Source organism: Gracilinanus agilis, chromosome 2 (assembly GCF_016433145.1).
Source record: "Gracilinanus agilis isolate LMUSP501 chromosome 2, AgileGrace, whole genome shotgun sequence".
Classification (NCBI taxonomy): Eukaryota; Metazoa; Chordata; class Mammalia; order Didelphimorphia; family Didelphidae; genus Gracilinanus; species Gracilinanus agilis.
In genome coordinates, this window is record NC_058131.1 from 699,452,250 (window position 1) to 699,475,366 (window position 23,117).

At 48.9% G+C, this 23,117-nt stretch overlaps 2 protein-coding genes across 2 annotated transcripts in view; both read right to left on the reverse strand.

Moving 5' to 3' along the window:
- The window catches only part of LOC123234410 (hexokinase HKDC1-like), a 52,242-nt gene extending 50,896 nt beyond the window's left edge, over nucleotides 1-1,346 (reverse strand). Inside the window, exon 1 of the mRNA XM_044660313.1 lies at nucleotides 1,251-1,346. Within this exon, the coding sequence (XP_044516248.1) occupies nucleotides 1,251-1,346 (96 nt within the window). The remainder of the gene's footprint in view (nucleotides 1-1,250) is intronic.
- Nucleotides 1,347-7,168: 5,822 nt separating this feature from the next.
- The window catches only part of SUPV3L1 (Suv3 like RNA helicase), a 28,003-nt gene continuing 12,054 nt past the window's right edge, over nucleotides 7,169-23,117 (reverse strand). Inside the window, exons 2-15 of the mRNA XM_044662934.1 lie at nucleotides 21,671-21,748; nucleotides 20,411-20,518; nucleotides 19,295-19,409; nucleotides 17,336-17,504; nucleotides 16,625-16,736; nucleotides 15,627-15,704; nucleotides 15,414-15,505; nucleotides 12,977-13,157; nucleotides 12,453-12,546; nucleotides 11,690-11,909; nucleotides 9,787-9,867; nucleotides 9,198-9,374; nucleotides 8,765-8,913; nucleotides 7,169-7,632 (exon numbers count right to left, since the gene is read on the reverse strand). Of these exons, the coding sequence (XP_044518869.1) occupies nucleotides 7,212-7,632; nucleotides 8,765-8,913; nucleotides 9,198-9,374; nucleotides 9,787-9,867; nucleotides 11,690-11,909; nucleotides 12,453-12,546; nucleotides 12,977-13,157; nucleotides 15,414-15,505; nucleotides 15,627-15,704; nucleotides 16,625-16,736; nucleotides 17,336-17,504; nucleotides 19,295-19,409; nucleotides 20,411-20,518; nucleotides 21,671-21,748 (2,075 nt within the window). The 3' untranslated portion in view covers nucleotides 7,169-7,211. The remainder of the gene's footprint in view (nucleotides 7,633-8,764; nucleotides 8,914-9,197; nucleotides 9,375-9,786; nucleotides 9,868-11,689; nucleotides 11,910-12,452; nucleotides 12,547-12,976; nucleotides 13,158-15,413; nucleotides 15,506-15,626; nucleotides 15,705-16,624; nucleotides 16,737-17,335; nucleotides 17,505-19,294; nucleotides 19,410-20,410; nucleotides 20,519-21,670; nucleotides 21,749-23,117) is intronic.

A 23,117-nucleotide genomic window follows, 5' to 3' on the forward strand; every position in this document is an offset into this window, starting at 1 on the left:
AGAGAGACAGTGGGGGGGGGGGGGAGAAAGTCACAGAGGAAGAGGAGGGAAGGAGAAAGAGCCAGAAAATCACAGAGAAGAAAAGGAGGAGGAGGAAGAGAGAGCGAGAGAGAGCGAGCGAGAGAGAGAGAGAGAGAGAGAGAGAGAGAGAGAGAGAGAGAAACACAGGCAGAGGGAAGAAGGGAGGGAGAGACAAAGACAGAGAAAGGGGAGAAGACGACAGAAAGACACAGAGAAAGAGAGGGGAAGAGGAGGAGGAGGGAGACAGGGAGGAAAAGAGACAAAGAAGAGAGAGAGGGAAGAAGAGACAGATTGAGAAAGACAGACAGAGGAAGGGAGACAGACAGAAAGAGGCTGTACTAGAGGACATCTCATTAGACCTTTCTTCCCATAGCCAATGGTTGGCCAACGTAAAAGAAACCTTATTTTTTACCACCCCCACCCCCCCAGGAGTCTCTCCATTGCAGCAGCAAACACAGGGCAGCCCCAGGCTCATGTCCTACCTCAGACATAGCTCCACTGTGAGCCTCCTCTTCCTAGCTCTAAAATGGGGCTAACAGGCTTCTTCATGAGGCTCGGGTGAGGTAGCACAGGGTGTCCCAGAAGGCTTAGTGCTGTTGTGAGCTCCTGAATGTCCCTGGGCCTTGGGGCCCCTCCATGCCATCTCTGGCCTCTGGAGATCTCGGAGGCAGGTGCTGGATCTGACAGTGGCTCTGGGCGATCCTGACTTCTCGGGCCTCCCCTCCCGCTGGCTCCTTCTCAGAAGAGACTCCCCATTAGCCAGAAGCAGAGCCTCTGAGAAGAGCCTGGAAACCCTGACAAGGCGGCCTCGGCCCGAGGCCTCAGGGCTCCCGCCTGGCCAGATGCTGGTTTCTTCACAAGGTCTTCAAGGCTGACCTGCTCCCTAAATCTTTCTTCTCAGACTCTCACTTCTGGCCCCGCGGGCCCGGGGCTTGCCAGGGCCCCCTTTTTTAGTCCTTTCCCTTCTGACACTGAGACAAGGCTACGGAGTGGTTCCAGGGCAGAAAAGGGGTCCAGGCGGGGCAAGGGTGGCAAGTGACTTGCCCAAGTGGGAAGCGTCTGAGGGTGGGTTTGAATACAGGTTCTCCTGGGCTACCAGGCCTGGTGCTGCTCTCCCCACGGGGCAACCCAACTTCTAAAATCTTTACCAAATACAGTCCTGCCTTGCAGGGTGGGGGTCACCCACTCCCCTTCTCTCTTGGCTTGGGGGCACCCAGACCTCACCCTGCCTGCTGCCCCAGCAGCTCTCCCGAGCTCAGCCTCATGGGCTCTGCCAGGGTCTCTTCAGGAACCAGCCGCCGGGAGCCCCAACAAGGCTGCCCCATCACCACCGGTCAGGGGGAGAGGATGGGTGCTTCTTGGATGAACCCCCTTTGGGGGGATGAGCTCCAAATGGTTCAGCCACCAGGGTCAGGGGTGGGATTTGATCTCAAGACCTCTGACTACTCCTTCCTCACCATGACAGAATCCAGGCAGCCCCGAGGACCTGCTGGGTACCCAACTGGGGCCACAGACAAAAATGGAGCCCTTCGCTAGGGCAGGCGGGGTTCTTGCCCCAGGTCTGTGGGCTTGTTTTGAAAAATTCCTTAGTGGCCATTTCGATATAATTGGCTTTTTTTGACATTCTATACTGTGTGTGTATTTATTTTACGCATTTAAAAACCTCATTCTGAGATTTTTACCCGACTGTCCAACAGGTCCTTTTCCTAAAAATCAAAGACAAATTGTAGCAGAATACAAACTTCCCGTATGGCTCCGAGAGGCCTCTAACGCTCCCTACCTCGGTCCAGGCACCCATTTCCGGAAGGCCCTCCGTCCCTCCCTTTTACCCCTTTAAACGCCACCTCCTACAGGAAGGCTTCCCTCATCCACGGGTACCTCATTCTCTTTGGATAAATACCATACCTGGGGTCTTCCCCAAGAGAAGGGCAGTACTGTGGTAGATAGCAAAGGCCATTTCTTCTGAACTCGGAGAACATGGGTTCAAATCTCACTGCTAACGATGACTGCCCTGGTCATTTCTCACATCTCATCTGATCCTCACTACAGTCCTGGGAAGTAGAAGCTGTTATTTTCCCCATTTTACAGTTCAGGACACGGAGGCAGCAGTTCTGACTTCCCCAGATTTCATAGTCAGGAATGGTCTAAGGCTGGATTTGAACTACCTTCCTAAGGAACTCGCTGTACCCCCGGCTGCTAACTGCTGCTAGGTTGGTTCCAGTGAGAAGATTTAGGATGGGAAAGGACCTTAGAGTTTATTTTTTTTTAATTAAATTGAGTCATTTTAAAATCAGCAAGGATGGATGCTTGTCCCTTGCACCTCGATCACTGAGAAAGAAAAAATGACTTGTTACGAACACATATAGCAAAGCAAAATATATTCCCGCATTGGACATTGCAAAAAAAAGAAAAGAAAAAAGCTTTAAAACAGCCTTCCCTTCTCTCTTCTAACGGGCAGCGTATCTGGTCGTCAGTGCCCTAGAAGAATGGTTCTGTCCACCAGAGTTCCCAAGTCTTGCCAAGTGGCACATTCCCAAGGTTGCTGGTACCGGGTAAACTGTTCTGGTTCCGCTCACTTCACTCTGCATCCGTTCCTCCCAGTCTTCCCAGGTTTCTCTGAAATTCTCTTCACTGATTTCTGAGAGCCCCAAAGAAGTCTATGAATCCCCTCATTTTAAAGCTGAGGAAGCGGAGAGTCGGAAAAGGCGAGACCTAACATCGAATGCAGAGTCCTGTCTCCAGACTCCAAAGCCCGTGAATCCCGCGCCATTCCCAGTGCCCCGAGTTCCCCACGCCTGGGGTCATTTCCCCACCACTCTGCCTCACCAGGAAATCTGTGTCTAGGCCCTGAAATGAGCTGAGAGCCACTCAGGTCAGACGGAGTCACTTCACACTATTTAGAAGTGCCTTATTCAGGGTGGGGCGTGGAACTGGGGAGCCCTGGAATTGGGGAACCCTGGGTCCAAATCCCACCTCAGCACACAGTAGGTGCAAGCCCACAAACAAATAACTCCACCTCCGAGTCTCAGCTTTCTCCTCCGTAAAATGGACGGTCTGTCGTCGTCCCTGCCTCCTTTCCAGCGTCACGAGACTGGGTGTAAAGTGCTTGGCAAGCCCTGGGGCGTGCGAATGTCTGTCCAGAAAAAGCGCCAGGCACCGCTGCGCAGCCGGACAATGCCTCTGTCCATCCTTTCCCGAGACATGAGGCGACGGGTCGGGACTTCTCTAAAACATCCGGAGTCCTTCCTGAGGGAAAGCTGTCTTGAATTCTTACCTTGTCCCCTTCTACGGGCGCCGGGAGGGGATGGCCTCCATCCCATAAACCAAACTGGGCGGCACCTCACTTGTTTCTGAAGGGAAAAAAGTAAATTCCCATGACTGCTCGGAAACTTCCAGAGTTTTCCCAGGAGTTACTATGGTGTCTCCACGGCAACAGGCATCAAATTAAGCAGAAATGTTCATCTCAGTAAGTTTCCAAAGACTTCTTGGCAGTGTCTCTTCCTAGGGCCATTCCTAGCCCAAAAGCTGTTCATGAATGCTTAGCCAGCAGCCAACATTGCTCCCGTCTTGCTTGTTTCCAGTTAGACATGTTGGAAAGTCAATCAATAAACTGTCCATACATCAAATGCATCGTCCGTGGCCTGCCATATACATTTCTGTGCTGTTCATCAAACTCAACTCCACCCAAATCCTCAAGCTAAAAAAGCAAACATAAATCCATGAAAAATAAAAATTTCAGGAACATTGATGAATTCAGAAAAGCATTGAAAGATTTCTATGGAATGACTGATGCAATATGAAATAAGCAGTCAGGAAAAAACTACAGAACAATGACAACAATGTAAAGAACCATGTTGTAGTATTATAATTATAATACACAGAATAATGTAACATTATGAAGGATCAAACTTGGCCCTAAACATAATCCTCGGCTAAGGAGTCAGTAACTATAGAACATTATATAGGATGTCACACTTTTGAAATGTTGGTTCAATTTTTTCCTCTTAAAAATATTTTTATTGCAAGGGATGGCTCTCTGAGAGGGGGAAGGGGAAAGAATAGCACAAAATATAAGTCATGTAAAAGAAAAAGACAGAAATAAAACTTTTTTTTAATGTAATACAGAAAAAAATTCAAGATAACCTAAGCTAAACTCATGAACATCTTTTTTGTCGGACGATGTGACCTCTATGGTCCTACATGTCCCAAATAAAGCATTTCAATGTGAGTTCACTGAACAGAAACTGTCACAGTAAGTGCAGGTGATGCTACGATCCTTATGTCCGAGAGATCCATGTTTTTAAAAGTAACACTAAAGCACTGGCCAGAGGGCTCTGCGGGGTTTAAATTACAATCCTCCACTCTTTTTCCTGTGCCTCATGCAACTCCATCCTTCTATCTCTGGCCCTGTAAAATGAGAGGCGCCGACTCGATGAGGGTCCCCAACCGGGAGTGCGAGAACTTTAACAAGGGGGTACAGGGCCTTTTTGATTTCTTTAGCATTGATTTCAAATCAATGAGGTTACAAGAAGTTCTGGTGTACTTCCCTTCTTAGCATCAGTTCTAGGACAGAAGAGCAGCCAGGGCTAGGCCCTGGGGGTTAAGGGACTTGCCCAAGTCACACAACGGCGAAGCGTCCGAGGCCTGATTGGAACCCAGATCCTACCAACCCCTAACCCCAGTGCTCCCCAGCCGCCCTGGTGTATTAAGTCCTTTTATCTGATAAAGCACACACATATTAAATTCCAAGACTTATTTTCTTTGCTACTGAATAGGGGGCACAGACAAGTCTGCTGAAAAGCCAAGGGAGCCAGAGCTTTGGCCCGCCCGCGCTTAGTGACGGCCGGGGCCCTCGCTCGCTCCCGCAGGCTTAGGAAAACAAGAAGGCCCTGAGCTTGGCCGGCTCCCCCTGTGCCCTTCGCTCCCAAGCCTCGGCGAGGCCAGGTCAGGCTTAAAAGACCCTCTGTGGATCGGTCCCATCGTGGGCCTCTCGGGCTCTCGCTCACCAGACAGGATGGCCACCTGGCAGCGGGCCGGCCCTAAAGGAGGCCAGGATGGCTCTGGGCGTGTGGCCTCCCCTCACCCCCTCTCGGGTACACAACGTGCCTCTGCCTTCACGAGGGCTGCTCTGGGAAGGGGACAGGGCGGGAGGCCTCCCCACAGGCCCCACGGCCAGCCCTGCCCTCCTGGGCCTCTTGCTGCAGTTCTGAGCAATTCTGAGCAGAAACTGAGCAGAAACATGCAGGAAAACAGACCAGAAGCTTCATCATTCCTCACGAACACAGGGGCGTCCGGCCGGCCCACGTGGATCACAGGCTCCGTTCCAGCCCGGCAGCCCCGGTGGGGCTGGATCCACCATCCGCTCCCCAGAGAGCACCTCGAGGTCCCTGGCAGCTCTGGCAAAGGGAAGGCGCCCAACCCACCCGGAACTCTGTCCTCGCAGAGCGCGAGGGCGCCCCGCACAGAACGGAGGGGAGGCCGACCTCGAGTAAGAGACTCAGGACAAAGGGACAAAGTGTTTTAATTTGAATGAAATCCACGTACATAACGTGTCACAGTGGGGCGTCACAGTGGGGCGTCACAGAGGGGCGTCACAGAGGGGCGTCACAATGGGGCGTGTAGGCAGAGATCTCTGGATGGCGGCAGCCACGGAAGCTGACTCGGCCCGGACGTCGCCACAGACCGGCACGCTTCTTTGTAAAAGTATGAAGACCCAACCTGGGACACAGCCGGGCCTGCCTCGGAGGGTGCAGGGAAGCTGCTTCCGGCTCCTCCTTTTCTGGCTACACCCAGGAGTTGCCTGAGGCCTCCCCTGCTTCGTCCCGAACCTCAGGCACAAGAGCAGGCTGTGCTCAAGGTTACCTCGCTGGGCAGGTCGGAAGTCTTCCCGTCTCGGCCCCACGCCACGTTCTTCCCTGCGTCCCCCCAGCTCTCCCCATTGTTCCCCCTCTAAAACAAGGTGTGTGGAACCTGGAGAGGCAGAAAGAACTCTTTCTTCTCCTCCCCCGCCAGGGCGGCCCCGATGGGCGGGCTGGTCCGGTTCTAGGCAGAACTTCCTTTTACAGTCCAAAGCTGGGGCAGCAGGGAGGACCACACCCTTCCAAAGGCTCCCCGAAGGCAAAGGTCAACCTCCTCCTATCAGTGAACTCTGGACTGCCTCCACTGGAGCTGGACCTGAGGAGTGCTCAGAGGAAATCAGGAGGGAGGATGACAAGCTCAGAGTCCTCACTGACATAAAGAAGGCAGCAAGAGGTCCAGAAAGGGAGGGGAGTGGACCATGGCCGTGAGGAGCAGATAACCCCAACCAGGAGTTAAGTCCGACTCGAACCCCAGACTCTAACTCTGTACCCCAGAGATACAACATTGTTCATCAGGATTTCATTCCCAAGTATTCGAAGCTTAGTCTGAAAACACTGAAAAAAGAGAGGGAGAAGAGGTCCGGGAGATGGATTTTTAAATAATCAATATAAAGGGTGGTTTTATGGACAGACCAGTTAATATAGCTCTGTGGCTCATTAATTCTAAAGGATCTTCTACAGTGCTTCAGAAGTTTTCAAATTAAAAAATCCAAGCTATCAACAGCCGTATGAGAAAATGTTCTAAATCACTAATAAATGAGACAAATGCAAATTACAACTCTGAGCTTCTATCTCACACCCATCAGACTGGCCCACAAGTCACTAAACTGTGACCCAGTGACACCCAAAAAAGACCAAAGAGAAAAGAATACAATCTCTATGTATAAAAATATTTATAGCAGCAATTTCTGTAGTAGCAAAAAAATGGACACTAAGGGGGTGTCCATCAGTTGGAAAGAGGTGGACAAAGTCTAATGAATAGAATGGAACATCCATGTGCTATATGAGAGAGGATGAACGGGATGGATTCGGAGACACGCAGGGGGATTCGCAGGCTGCAGAGGGACAGGAGAACCACTGCGGTCACAACTACAACATTCTAAAACAGGCCTGATGACACGCATCCCACATATTCTGGAAACTTGGGGCTGGTTTCACGACCCAAGACAACATGGAGTGAACCAGGCCACCAGCAGGCGCTCCAACGCCCAGCCTGCCTCAGGTCTGTCCACAGCCAGGTGCCCCCACGCAGGAGGAGAGCAGCCGGCATCAGAAGCGAACCAGAATAAGGCTTTCCAAACAGATACTGTTTTTTATTTGGTGACTAAAAATCTACTCAGCGTTAGGGTTGTTCTTCTTCCTCGTCCCCTCGGACTGGTTCTCATTCTCTGCCCTGGACTTGTCCTCCACCAACTGCTGCTTTAGCCACTCCTTCTTCAGCTGCTTCAGCATGCTAGGCGTGAGCCGCCCCTGTCGCACCAGCTTTGAGGCGAGGGACTTGGAAGCCAAAGAGTCCATTATGGCAGCCTCCACAGCTTTGGTCCCCGTCCCTTCTCGAGAGGACAGCTTTGCAGCCCCCAACAGCTGGCCCTGCTTCCCTGCTGGGGAACTGTCTAAGTTCAACATCCGCTGGGACTCAGACATGCGAATCAGCCTGGTGATGCTGTGCACGCCCTTCTGGATGATGCCGTCAAGTTCTCTCTGGAGCTCTCGGACAAGGGCGGCATCGGGGAACATGTCCACAAAGCGGTAGCTGAAAGGAAAGAGGCAGCACACTGGGGCCCCGACACTTGGCTCCACCAGAATAATCAAGCCTAGGCTGTTTGTTCTGCTAGAAGGACCCAGGTGAGTTGTCTTACAGAAAGCCCTGTGCCCAGGGCGACTCTGTGCCTAACCACTGGCCACCTAACGGGGGGCAGGAGAAGGGCACCCAGGATTTCCAACCAGAGAAGTTCCCAGGGCACACCACGTCAGCCTCAGTGGCTCCCATCACTGAGAACAAAAAGCCCCCACAGCTTCCACTCAACTTGTGCTAAGTGCTGACTTTTCTTGAGACAACCAAAAGGCCACATTGGCGGAATAATGATGATTATAAAAACCAGGACAAGGAGAGACGTTTTCCTGGCACTTTAAGGAGCACAAAGTGGCTTCTTCTCAAAAGCCCCATGAGGACTAGAGCACAAGTACCATGACCTCAATCAGCAAGCATTTCTTTCCTCTCCAGGAGCTGACAATTTAACTTCATTTTACATTGAGGAAGCTAAGATCTAAAGGGATGTTCAGGGACACTGGCTAATGCTTGGAAATCTAAGAAGAAAGCAGGGACACTCCTCTTCCCTTCAACACACACTCTGGCCTTTTGTCTCCTGAGACCACCCTGGGGCCTTGATGGCTGCCATCCTGATTTTGCTATCACCTCTTCCCTTAAGGCCACAGTGGTCAGGCTTTAGTCTCACTGCCCTCACAGTCAGGGACTCTGCTTAAAATGCCACTCGCTAGGTCCCTGGGCACCACACAGGTTGACAGGAGGCCCTGGAGGGAGGCTGGTCTGGAGGACTTCTCAGCTTCCTTTCCAGCAATAAATCTTTGATCGTGTGACCAGGTCTTCTCTCCGTGCAGACACACAAGCAGAGAGAGTCCTGGACACAAAATCAGGCCTCTCCGGTTCAGATCCTAGCCCTGATGTCACCTCGATCAGTCACTCAACCTCAGTGACCTCACATAAAATGGGCATGAGGATGCTTGTATTGGCTTTCTCCAAGAGAGATGTGAAAAAAAAAAATCACTCGGTTGCCCTTAAAGCCCAGCAGAAGTGGGTCGAGTTTTAAAAGCTCTTCAACTTGCCCCAAACTGGCAGCATGCTCACTGAGCCCACAGCGACTTACCTTAGCCACAGGTATAGATCCAACACATCGTGGATGGCTTCCAGTTCCACAAGGTCCTTGATGTTCTTTGGTGGTTGTAAAGGCCACCTGGTATAGCGGCGCAGCCAGGCAAACGTCAGCGGCTCATTCCGACTGTACTGCCTCGCAAACTAGGAGCACAAAGACAAAAGCTCAAGAAGTAAAGGGGCTGAGCCCGTGGCCTTCCTCCTGCTGGACCATTCTGCCCAAGCCAAGGCCATCCTCGTCCGTGGCTGCTCTCCCTCACCAGCACTGACCAGCCAGAAGGGAACTTTGCCATTTCAGCTCAGCCCGACTAGACAGACACTCACTAACCACCTGCTCTGTGTCCTTTCTAGGCCATCCTCCCACTGAGCCAAGGACTACATGAACTCTCCCCGGGAGCTGAGCAGCAGAAGGGAGGAAGGAGGCTCACCTGTAACAGGGAGGAGCAGACAAATGGCTGCTTCTTGTTGATGGGGGCCGTGCAGAACACATACCTCACCCGGAGGCTCAGGGGGATATGTTGGATGAGGTCTGCTGAGAACTTAAAATCATCCATGTTACAGACAAAATACTGCCCGTCAACTTGGGAGAAGTCCACAAAGATATCCTGAGAAGAGAAGACACACATGAAACCAGGAAAAGATGTTGTTCCATGTCATGCCCCAGACCCAACAGCAACACAGCAGCCAGACCCACCCAAAGCCCTCACTACCGTCCATGTCCAAAGGTCCAGTCAGTGTGGGCTGTAGAGAGGACTGCTCTCTGCCCCCTAGTAGTCTAAAAGAGGCAACAGTAAGGCCCAAAGACCCATGGGACAAAGTGAAGGGATAAAAACCAAATTAAGGTGATAGTTGAAAAACAGAACCTCCAATGCTGTAGCACTACAAAGAGTTATAGATTAATTAAAACAAACTGAACTACTCCAGACACACTCAGGAAGAGAATCAGTAAGGGCTACGCGTTTAACATTTTTCATGAGATAGAGCTCAAAGAAAGATGAAGAAGTAGCTGCTACTCACAATAAGATTGGCGAGAGTGGTATCAGGGAGATGGTACGCGAACATCTCAATCTGGTCAGCAGTAGGGTGAAGGCCGGCCGCCTTTAAGGGAGGTGAAAAAGAGAATTAATGACTCAATCAAGTAGTGTGAGAAACGTTCTCAGACCTCTCCTGGATAAAAGCAAGAATCGCCTAAAAAACTTGCAGAAATGAACTCAAGACATCTGATTTGGAGCCCAAACTATGCCTCCACAGGGCTCCCAACATGGCATCACTTTAATCCCAGGGATCTCCACTAGGAAGGATGCAGTTAAAAGGACAGCAGTGTTTCCTGGCACTTCCCACATATCCAAGGCCTCTATCACTCCAGCAGATCACCAGAAAATACTTTCAAGAGCAGTTTCGTGGCTGACCAGTAAATAACAGTGAGGATGCAAAGAAAGCACAATTGTTTTAATGAATGCAATGAAAAGGAGACGTGGGTCAAGAAAAGAACGAGCACAGCCCTGAAGACTAACCTCTTTAGCTCTAGCCCTCACCCACAGGGCCAAGAAGGATGATAAGTAGGAGAAAAGGGGAAAAGGAAGTCAATGGGAGAGTCTGAGATGGTCAATCAAGAAGGAGCAGAAAGATCGCTGGGCTGGGAGTCTGAGGAGCCTACATCAAATTCTGGCTTTGTTCCTCACACCAAGTGCCTTTCTCTTCTCTGGGCCTTGGTTCCCCCATCTAGAGAAGTAAGAAGGTTGGGCTGGCTGGTCCCCAAGCTCACTGGCAGCTCTGAATCCACGCTCCCATGCCTCAGTGTGGGCAGTGGTGTGTAGAAGGAGCCGGAGGCTGAGAGGGACGTAAAGCTTGCATTTCTAGGGCAGCTTTTACTAAGCACTTCCATACACATACAAATACCATACACATACAAATAACTGCAAGGACTTATTTACCCATCACCACTAAGGAAGAGCTCAAATGAGGTATCCTGACCAAGTGAACTTTCCACATTACTGATACTCAATGGCTTCTCATCCCTGATAGGCATTAAAAAAAAATATCAAAAAAACCTTACCTTCTATCTTCAAATTGAAACTATGTATTGGTTCCAAGGCACAAGGGAGGAGATGAGGGCTAGGCAATGGGGGTTAAATGACTTGCCCAGGGTCACATAGCTAGGAAGTATCTGAGGCCAGATTTGAACCTCCTGTCTCTAGTCTAGCTCTCTATCCACCTCAATGTCCTCTGAAATATATTTTTATCAAATATCCTAGCTTTAGAGCAGCAAATCTCACTGATCCTTTCCCCCTGACACAAAGTTCTCTCAAGGATTCAGGGTCACCCAAATCCATCCCCAAAAGCTCCAGCGAGCTGGTGGAGATAAGAGATGCTGACAAGGATGGATGCTGCCCCTTCTCAATGTATCGGTTTAATACATGTAGCTCCTGGACTCTTCACAATCTCCCTCTTTCTCTCTCCTACCTTCATTCATTCCAGCCTCATAGTCTCACATTTCTAGAGAATCTGAGGGTGTAAAGATACTTTTCTCTAATAACCCTGTGAGATACGCAGTCCAAGTATCATCAACATCATTTTACACACAAGGAAACTGAGGCATGAGCAGGGTTACACAGCTTGGAACGGGCAGAGCTGAGAATGCCAGGTTTCCAGACCAAGGTACTTTTTCCTACCTGACCCGCCTGGTCTGTCTCTAAAGAGCTGAAGGATGGCCAGGACCTAATCTTCTTACTGCAGGACTTGCTGGCACAATTTTAAGTCCCTAGGCTCTGGCTACAGGACCCTCCCCCTCAAGAGGCTGAAGTGAACAGGTCTTATGCCTCTCCATCTCCCAGGCCCAGAGGCTCTCTGACACCCTGGACGCTGCTGGAGGGAATCTGAACGTTCGTTGGGCTTCAGGCACATGCTCGGGCTAAGTTACCTCTATGGGATCCACAGGCTTATTCAAAATCTCCTTCAGCAGCTTCAAGTCTTCCGGATACATGGTGGTAACCTCTCCTTCTTTAAACTTGGAGCTGAATCTGCCAGCTCGGCCCGAGATCTGCAGAGCCTGTGAGGTGCTTATGGGCTCCATTTCTTTCTCTCCCTTCTCATTGATACTGGGCTTTATGAGAGAGTTAAAAATAATTCTTTTTATGCTCCTGCAACAAAGTCAAACAAGAGGGATCACAGAGAAATCTCAATAGTTCAGGGTGCAGCCATCATTGACAGAATGAGAAGAGAAACCCTGGGATGTTTCTCCCTTTCCTTCCGTTCCCAGAGGCATCCTGTGAATAACTAGCCTGGGAAGGTTCTTGGTGCCAAGGCTGAGGCCAATCATTAAGTTATTTTGCAGCCTCTAAATTCAGGAATACGCTGAGAAAATTTGCACAAAGCACACCCCATTCAGCCCACACCCATGAGGCAGATGAGCACCAGTATCCCAAGATACCTCAAGATGGTGAGGCCCAATAAGTAAATGCTAACCAACTGACTGAAAATAAGGGGAGGTGATTGGCCCATGGGCAGGGAGGTTGGTTCTTTAATAGTAGGCATTTACCACTCTCCTTGTGCCCACCCTACAGTCAGTAACCAGCCAGATAAACTCAGTTGTCCATGGCAAGAAGCCTCCTCCCGCAGGAACCCCACTGCAGTGGCTCGCCTAAGGCCAGTTAGCTTAAAAAAGGACCAAGCCAAGTACTTACAGATTCAACCCCATGCCAATTGCGTCAGTAGCCACCAGGATTTTGCACGGATCATCAGGATCGTTAAACTTTTTTGCTTGGGCCAGTTTTGTCCCTAAAATAGCAACAGTGACAATGCAACACTATATTAGGCCAGGGCATCCGACCCCGCTGATCACTGACGCCTCCCTCAGAGCTTTCCCTTGCCGCTTCCCCCAGATGTGCCCATGACTAAACACACATGAGCTCCTTACCTTCACAACCCACACAGGCCTCGATCTTTCCCTACCCGCCCAAAGCCCTGGCTTTCTTCCCTTCCAAACAAGCCTTCCTGTCCTCCCATTACACAAAGCTCTCTCTACTCCTGCTTCTGGGGACCCCAAGCCAAAGGACGTAAAAAGAATCTGAGAGACCACCTTAGACCAGACGGATGAAAACCCATCCCGTATTTTAAGAGCATTTCTATAATCAATAAGGAGCACATGGATGTGCCAACAGCTTCGGCTCCCACCCCCAGCCCCGCTGACAGGATCTCACAGCCTTACCGGGGGGAAGACTGCCATAGATAACGGCCGACTCCAATCCCCGGATCTCAATCTGACGACTCACAGAGTAAATGTCATTCTTGCTAAAACAGACAATGCAGTCCCCAGGCCGAAGATTATCTAAAGACTCGAGAGCACGATTCAGCACAGTGATGGGGGTAAGCCTCTCATACTTTCGAACCTAGGATAAAGACATATTATAAAGCAATTTTAAAAAACCATTACAACTTCCATTTTAGAATCGATGCTGGGCATTGGTTCCAAGACAAAGGAGTGGCGGCGGCTAGGCAATAAGGGTTAAGTGATGCCCAGGGTCACATTGCTCGGAAATGTCTAAAGCCAGATTTGAACCCTAACCCTGCCACCTCTCTTCTGAGCCCAACTCTTTATGCACTGAGCCACCTCGCTGCCCCCAATGCTCATATTTCTCAAAGTTAACTGAAGTTAATGACAATAACAAAAACACCAAGTATTAGTACCACTATTTTCATCTAGTCAACCTAAAATAATGTTGGATTTGAAACAAATCTGATCAAATCCTCTTTTTGGGACCAAATCCCTCAATTCAAAGAAAAACAGAAACACGGACTCTTAGAGCTAGAAGGGTATCAGAGACAGGGGAAAAGAGGCCCCTGGCCATGGGATGACTGTCCTCAGTCAGTAAGGCAAACCTGAAATCTCAGCCTCTTGGCTCTCTGGCTAATAAGGCTCTTTCAAGACACCAAACTGGTCTGTGTTTCCTCCCGCCCTGCCGCTTCCCTTTGCCTTTGCTATGTAACTGCCCTAGAAACTTGACACTTTCTCCTTTTCTGTCAAGTATTAAGAGGAAATTTAGAAACCTGTTTGGAATACAAGATACACAGTTTGCTTGAGTAACATTAAAAAATGAAGGCACTGAGGGCAAAAATTAAAGCAGCACCATGCCATGCTCTTTTCCAGCCAGCAGAAGCCAAGAGCCAGGGACCAAGTGACAGGCCCCGGGACCTGTGGCCAGAAGAGTCAGTCCACCTGGAGTGTGGCTCGTGGTTGTATGAGTTTAGGAGGACCAGGACATGCAATCGGGCCAGGGTTGGTTCCCTCAGTCTCTCCCACTCTCCCCTCTATACCAACAGGAAGGCGAGAGGCTCCCTCCCTTGAGTCTGAGGGCTGCACACCTGCCCTCCTATTCTACGGCCCAAGCGTCACCCCTCTTGCAGGCTCGACAACCCCTCGGGATCAGGGAGTGAGGGCAGGGTTTGGTTCCTCCACGAACTCAATATTTGGCAGTCTTATTCACAAGGAGGGCCAAAGATCAGCCAAAGCAGATCAGAGTCCCTAAGTAACGTTTTAACATTTGCTTTGAGAATATATCCTAGTTTTTGGCATCGAATTAATTTTCCTAACTTGGTTTTGCTTGGGTTCGAAACAATAATTATCTAATTTTATGTAGTGCCATTTAAACTTGTTTTCAAAGCCCTCTCACATCGGTTCTTTCTTTAGCTAACATAGGCTTCCTTATCCCCATTTTTTGGGTGAGAAAGCAGTTAGAGCCAGAAATTGGGTGGCTTCTCTGACCACAGCTCATGTCCAAGAAAAGGCCACATCAGAGCCTAGGGAGAAGGAGCAGTTGGCTGAGCAGCAATAGCCTGTGTCCCAGAGCTGGGAGGGACACACAAGAGGCAGAATGGGAAAAATGAAGCACCAACTCTCATTTCCTTCTCCTCACCTCCACCCAAACCCCAAACAAGAGAAATGCAAATCAAAACAGCTCTGAGCATTTCCCTGTGCCCAGCAAACTAGCGAGGACCCCTCCACAGACAGAACAGCAGGATACCAGGCTAAAGATAAAAACAATGCCCACCCCGCCTTCTGACCCAGAGATCCCACTGCTGGGAACAAAAAGCTCGTGGAAGTCGAGGACAAAAAGAGCCCAGCTGCCCCCAAGAAGAGGAAAGGAGAAGAGGACACAAAGCACCTCAGCGCCCACCAACCTGGCCCGTGACTGCAAAGCCTCTGAAAGCTAAGCAGGGCCCGTCCTTTATGCTAGAGGGATGGCTAGGCCTGGCTTCCCTCAAGGAATACAGAATAGAATACACACAACAGAATAGCCAGGAGAGAGCACAGGGACAAGAGTCAGGAGGTAGGAAGGCCTGAAGGCCTGAAGAAGGATGGCGGCTATGGGAGTGAAGAGCAGGGCTGAGATGAGAGGAATGTGGCCTGGCTCTGTGGGTGAGGGAGAGGGAGGAGCTGGCAGGCAGGGATGGCAATGAGGCAGAGGACACCTGCTCTGGCCCTGCCCTGAGGCCCTGAGACGTAGAGGGTAGCCTCGCCCGGGGGCACAAAGACGGGGCTCTACCCACTACACCGTAGGGCCTCTCCTATAACTCGTCCCAATGCTCAAAGTGAAGGTGGCAGGCAGGCCCCTCTGGGGCCGCGAGGGCAGAAGCAGGCCAGATACCTCCACTTCCTCTCCGGTGGTGTACATCAGCTCCGTTACAATGTCAATGGCAGCAGCCTCTCCACACAAATGGATTTCTTCCGCACAGAGCCCTGGGAAGGGACAGAGGAAGGACGGCCAGAATGTCAATGTTAGCCTCCAGGCTCCCAGGAAGCCCTCAGCCCAGCCCAGCCCTAATGCCACCACACAAGGGGAGGGCGATGAAATACCAACCCAGGAGCGCTCTGGTCCAGGCCCATCCTCTAGCGGGGTCTTTAATCATCTGGATTTCATCGATGACGGCCACTTCATCTTAAAACAAGAAGCCGGAGGTCAGCGTGCAGCAGGGCCTGAGACACAGCATCGCATCCCCAGGACAATCTCCCAAAGCCAAAGTGCCCCCACCCCAATCACCCCTGCTCCTTTAGCCCGGGAAGCCTTCAGCAAGCACCCTACTTTTCTCATCACTGGGGGGGGGGGGGACACCTTTCTCCCTCCATTTCTCTCCTTTTGGGGGAGGGTATAGTTGTTTCATCCCTAAGGGACTCAAAGCAATATGAAGTTTCCAGCAAGGTCATTCTCTGCTGTCTCCAGGATGAGAGACAAATAAAATGGGGTGACTCAGGGCCACCCCTAACTAGCACCAGGCCAGTGGCTGGCCCCCTGGGATCCCTCCTGAGATGAGGCCTGTGTGCCTCCAGCCCAGGTGGGCAGTGCTGCTTTCGGAGCACACCAAGGAGGGAGCCCTGCCTAGAACTGCACCCTCCCCCCCTTCCCCAGCACCAACTTCTCCCACTCATCCAAGTGGGCTTGGAGGCACTGTCCATGCTCCCTGGCCCACTGCCCACTGCTCACGTCCTCTTCCTCCAAGCGGGCAGGCTTCCAAACAGGTGCACTTCCCTCAAGCTCCTACCCTGGGCAGTCTCACCAGAAATACCTTCTTTCTTTAATAAAAGAGCTGACCTCTGTCTAGCTTTGGGGCACTTTAAGGATTCCAAAGCGCTCTCCTCAGAGCAATCCAGTGGTAGGTTTGTTCTCCCCACGATGTAAAGGGAGGCTGGCGGTGCAGTCACAGGACAAGCATGTGCCAGGGCCCAAGACTCTGCTCTCCGAGCTCAGAGGCCGAATGCAGAGCTCCTTCCAATTTACTGAGCCCCAATCCCTATATCAACTACAGAAACCTAATGCTAGATTCAAGAGGATCTCAGGAAGACAGATTCACTCATACGTACAAGGGGCTGTGACGCTGCACATCTCAACAGTACAAGCGACATGGGCAGCTGGTTTTCCATTAGGGTCTGCAATCACCCGTTCTTCCCCCGTTACCAAGTCACATAACACACGCTATGAGAATTAAAAAAAAAAAAATTTTTTTTGCCTTAAAAATGCCATTTTTAAAAAAATCATTAAACATATAAAGATTTTTCTCTAATGTGGTTAGATTTACCCTAAAATTAACATCATACAGTTGTTAAAACACTGGCAGGACCAGGGAGAGCTTAGAATGGATTTCCAATGAAAATGTAGCTTCCCCCAAGCTGAAAACTATCTCATAAACCCTGGGACAGAATTCAAAGGGCTAAACTCTCAAATGCCCAGGATGCACATTAAAAGCTATCTCTGACTAACTCAACTCCCCTAAGAACTATATAGTAAGGAGGGAAAAAAAGAAAAAGAATTCTGGGGCTCATCTGATTATTTTCAAACTGCAAAACGTTTCCCGAGAAAGACAAGAACAATATGAGTGATGGAAGAAAGGACCATAAATACATCAATAGTCAGTTCATCCAACTAAGGCAATGATCACTTAATAAAAGCAGGTTGCAGAAGGGGCTCCTCCTTTTACAAACTGCCAATGGCACCCCCTGGACTTGCCCAAGGAAACCCCCCCCCCAAGTATCTCTCTGACGAGAAGGGAGGGGAAGAGCTGCTAACATACTGACAGCATCATTACTCTTTTCGAAGATCTCATGAGCCAGCAGTTTTAAAGGGCCACAATAAACTCCAGATTTGGCAGCCAAGTATCTCTGGATAGCATGATAAGTCTTCCCACTATTGGTAGGGCCAGCATGGAACACGATCTTCCGCCGGAGTGATCTGGCTTCTGGATACCTAAAAAAGAAGGAAGGAAAGCTGCTGGATTGCAGCAACTTTCAACCCCAGGGTGGCAACCAAGACTGTGACCTGGGAAAATTCTCCGAGTGAGGGTGAGGGCTCTGAACGTTTCCCAAGTGGCTTCTTTGGAAAATGAGATTGTCATAATCATGCAAGCACCAGTTGTAACAAAAGGAGGTTTATCCTTCTGGCTTCTAAGCAATAAAACCCAAGTCACCAACTAGCCAGTAAACAATCACTGACTGAGGTGCTAAAGATACAAAAATACAAAAACAAAAAAATCCTCGCCCCCAAGGAGCTTATACTCCAACAGGGGAGATGACAACAAGCAGATTCATTCTCTCTCTCTCTGCATGTACAATGACCACAGAGGGCAGTTTGTATCCATCCTAGACTTCCAGTTTAGGGCCTTCACACACTGCTCCTGGGCTGCCAGAGGGGCTCGCCTCTGAGCCAGCTAAACAAGGCTGTGCACACGGGTCCCCTGAACTCATTCTGCTGTCCCCTGTGCCATGCCTTTGCAATTATTGTTCCTGTTCCCCATGGGGTTCAGGCTTTCCTGTCACCTCTATTTCTTAAAAGGCCCAGATCTGCAGTTCCCTCCTTTATCAATTCTTTATTTCCTCATCACCTCTTCCCTCACCACCTCTACCTGATAGAATTTCTCTTTAATCTACCAGGGCTACGTAGCACTTCGCAGAACTACAGAAGAATTGTAGCCCTGGGTACTGCAGAGACAATCCAATTTGGAGAAGACACAGCCCCCTCCCTCAATGGACCTTACAGCCTGTTGGGTGGGGGGAGAAGGAGGGGAGGAACACAGGCAAAAAGACCCGAGTTTCTCAGGCTGTTTTGCTTAGAACTCTCCTTTGCAAGGATCACCCCGTAACAGAACATTGTATTATCTGATCATCTCCTCCAGTACATTATCTGGGAGAACACAAAGCAAGTCAGACCCTGGGGACCCTTTCCCTGGAGAAGAGTGCCTGCTCTACTCCCCAGTCAAGGCCTAGGTCTCTTCAGCCCATGGAGCTCTGCAGTGGACCCGGCCACTCATCCTGAGTCACCAACTACACCTGGCTAGGAAGATGGGAGACCACAGGGCCATAGCAGCCTTGACTGTCACTGGTCCTGCATCCATTTCTTCCTATAAGGACTGTCTTTCCCCAGCATTAGACTGTGAGCTCCTGGAGAGCAGAAACTGTCTCTCCTTCCCACCGTATGCCCAGTGCTTAGAGCAATGGTTGCCACATAGCCAATGATAAATATATGTCCACTCCTTCCCCAATTCATTCTATGCTGCTTCAGGATGTATTAGTTCATTTTTGTATTCCCAACACCTAGAACATAGGCTAAAAGGTTTGAGAGAGAAAAAGAGAGTGTTAGTTTAAAGCCTTACTTTCTGTCCTAGTAATAAACTGTAGGACAGAAGGGCAAGGGCTAGGCAAACAGGGACCAAGTGACTTGCCCAGGGTCACACAACTAGGAAGTGTCTAAGTTCAGATTTGAACTCAGGTCATCTCAAATCCAGGCCTGGCTCTCTATCCACTGAGCCACCTAGTTGCCCCAGAAATCAGCTTTTGAACTGAACAGAACATATTAGACTTCCTCTTAGAATAAGTTTCCAATGCTTAAGCATTCTTATAAATTCTACAGATTGGTTCTTCTTATAGGTTTGTGATTTTTTGTGAGATAATTACTAATTTGTGACTCTCAAGCCCATGACACCAGTTGACCTACTAGGACTAGAAATTCAACATTTCTGAAAAGCATAGGAAACAACCAACCAGTTGGGTGGAAGCCGTAAGTCGCTGATTTTTCGGAGATCATCTTTACAGGCCAACATAGGGAACATCTGCTTTGCATGTCTCATGAAAAATGGGAAGAGATCATCAACGTGAGCTGTAGGACAAGACATGAGGTCAGCAAATGCAATCTGTGTTTACTTCAAGGAAGCAAGGGTTGACTGAAAGGTTGATCCTGACTGTTCTAGTTGGGGAAAGTCTTAAGGATGTAAAGGACAATGGGCTCCTCAGACCCTTTCTTGGGGTCTGGTGTTGTTTCTTCTCAGGCTGGTATTTGTCCAATGTATCCTCTTGGGTACAGAAACCAAGAGACAGACTTAAAGGTATAAAAGTAAAATTATAGAGTCTTTTTTTTTTAAACCCTTAACTTCTGTGTATCGGCTCCTAGGCAGAAGAGTGGTAAGGGTGGGCAATGGGGGTCAAGTGACTTGCCCAGGGTCACACAGCTGGGAAGTGGCTGAGGTCAGATTTGAACCCAGGACCTCCCGTCTCTAGGCCTGACTCTCAATCCACTGAGCTACCCAGCTGCCCCCAAAATTATAGTCTTAAATTATTAGGGAGATAAACACTGTCAGAGAAAATCTAAGTTTATCTAACTAAAAATGTTAATGCAAATAAAGGCAAGTTTACCCAAGACTCTACAAATTAGCAGGAAGCTTCTGTCATAAAGACAAATTAATTCCCCTCTTAAGAACCTACTGCCCTGAGATTCAAGTCTGGCCTATGTACTACCCAAAGATGATCTGGCTTTTCTCATATACTGGGAGACAGGGAGGAAACAGGGCTCATAGACACAGGTTACCCCAAAGGTTGTCCTATCTCCAAATTCCTAATTTTATATAAGATATGATGGGGCTGTCCTCCAAGTTGAGAATTTTTCAAATCTCTAGGACTCATAAGTCTAAATTCTAACCCACCAACTAAAGTACTGAACCATTTCCCAAGGAAGTTATTTCCACCTAATCTAAAACAAACAGAACTCTTGGGAGAAAAATATCTAAGAAGCAAGAGGAAGGGGGAGAATAAGAAGAGTAAAAGGTCAGCTCTGTGCAGAACTAACACTCCTTCCCCCTCTCCCCCCCAACTCCATCCACTTGCCTGCACTGAAGCAGATATCATTCAGGGTGATGTGAATGTCTACGTCCAAGGACTGCGATTGCAAGATATAATTTCTAAAACTGATGAAAGCTTGGTGGAAGAGCCGGGCTGTGAAACATAGAAACCAAAGCAGAGAAGAGACCTTTACATATACAACAAGAGGAAGCACCTTCATCCCTAGACAATTTCATCTGTGCTAAGTTTCTTAAACAATAAAAATCTGAAGCCACCTGAGTCATCTCATACCTGCAGCTAAACAAAGGATGCTCCGTGATAGAAAAAGGAAACTGGAAAATTACTCCAGAATTACTCCCCAAATGCAAATAAGATACGGCCAGATTAGAGGGTGGAGATGATCTTACAAACTAGGCTTGAGCAGAAAACAGTGACAACCCCATTTTACATAACACTACTTAAAAAGCAAATACCAATTTTATAAATGAATTTTTTGAAAAGGACATAAAAATGAATGATACTAATGATATTATGAGCCTTTACTATAATTCTGGTCACATTTTAATAGATTCTAAATCAATGCATTTATATGGGAAGAAAAACGATACTGAGCATCTTGAGTCCTATAATTATTAAGCAGACGAGGTTCTCAGTCACTCCCCTCTCAAAACATCCTAACAAGGGATAACTTTTCCTAGAACATCCAATTTTTCTGAAATTATCTTGGTCCTAGCCAACTCTATAAAAATCAGAATTTGTAGTAGATATGTAGTCCTATTTATGTTTCCCCTGGTTTATCTAATTCATGGCATCAAATAAAGTAAGTAATGGAAGGGATCTTAGAAATCATGTAGCCCAGGGCTCACTCCTTTTATAGGAGAAGAAATTGAGGTGCAAAACCCCCTAAATTTGAGTCAGCCAAATGCAGGAATTTGTTTTGCTTGACTGTACATGTGTATAACAGGTTTTGTTTTCCTTGCTTTTTCAATGACAGGGAGAAGGAGGTGGGAAGAGGAAAATTTGGAGCTCCAAATAAGATCAAATTGAATTTAAAAACAAAACACAAAAATCCCAGAGTGCTTTGCTGTGATCACACCAGTGCCCTGGTTCTAAAGCCAGGCCTCTACCCACTAACACAAGCCAGTAGATCACATGGCTGAGTATGAAGGTGACCTCCCCATTCTCTGCCACTTATTCAACCCCTCCTTGTATAGGCTGCTCCAGGCCTCCTCCCCAGACAGAGCAGGAAGCAGAAGGCTTTACTCCATATCCCGGTAACAGCTGGGGGAGAAGGGGCTGTCTTACCGTCCAGGCCATAATCAGTGCCCAATTTCTGTATTTCTTTCCTCTTGTAGAATTTGTCTAAGACTTTCCTGACTTCAACTGTAAGAAAGATAAAAACATAGGTTCAATTTTATTATCTACCTTTTCACATATTTTCTTTGGGCTAAAGAGAAAAACTCAAATAAATGAGACTTCCATGCCTCAGGGATTCCACTACCAGGCATTGGGCCCCTGGTCAGAAGAAAGCCCCTCAGAGCCACCAAAATACTTCTAAGAGTGGTAGCAAAGAACCAGAAACAAAGGAGATGCCCTTGGATTGGGGAATGGCTGAAGAAACTGTGGTGCATGAGTGTAATGGCGTTTACTGGGCTATACACAACAAGGAAGATGATGCAGGCAGGGGGCAGAAAGCAATACATATGATGACTACAAGAATGTAAACAGAAAAAACCACCAGAAACAACAAGGAACAAGTAGGGCCTCAAAGAAGTCAGGAGAAGACCCCCTGCTGTGGCCTAAGCCACCCCCCTGCCAAGTAAATGCACCCAAAGAATACAGAAACAAGAGCTGGGTGGTAGAATGGGGCTCCCTTCATGTAAGGCACACGGAGGAGAGAACTCCTCACCCCAATCCTTAGCCCTAACCTAGGCCCTCGGTTGGAGTCTCTGGGCAGCAAGGACAGGGGGTCCGTTTCCCAGTCACACAGGACTAGGTTCTAACAATGCTCCACTTTCAGAAAAGAGCAAAAGTAACCCAAAGCTGCCCGGGGTGTTTAACATATCATTAACATCTCATTTACATGGCAATTTTATTTCCCCACCCGCAGGGGGCAAACAGAGTGGATGAGGGTAAAGTGGCATCCGGCGCCCAAAGGGCTCCTTCCTTATCCACACTGGCCTTCCCTCCCGAGCCACACCTCCGGCCCCTAGTTAATGACTTACTACACGAGCTGCTCTTCCTCAAAATGGAGTCAGTTGGAGCCACCAACCAAGGCTCTGGGCAGCCCCAGGAGCACTGCTGCTCTGTCACGCTGACTCCGAAAGACCCCATCAGCATTAGCCAAACCACCCCTCCCTGGGAACCGCCATGTATTGATGGTCTTGTGGATTGTTTTCTTCCCCCTAAAAAGTGACTTGTCAGATGCTCCCCACCTCCGGAGAAAGAACTGCTGGACTCAGAATGCAAATCAAAGCATGCTGTTTTTCACATCAGTTCATTTCGGGTTTGCCTTAGATGGTGGTTCTCTTACAACAACGACACCCACATCGCCCAGATCAAACAGCTGACCACCTCCCGGAGAAGAGCAGGAAGGGAGGGAGACGATTTGGACCTGGTAATTTCAATGTATGGTGAAAATGACTATTACATGTAATTGGGAAAATGTCTATGAATTCTTAAAAAAGTATTTGTCCTATGAGATACACACTTGTCAATTATGGGAAACCGAGCCAGTCCATCACCCAGTATT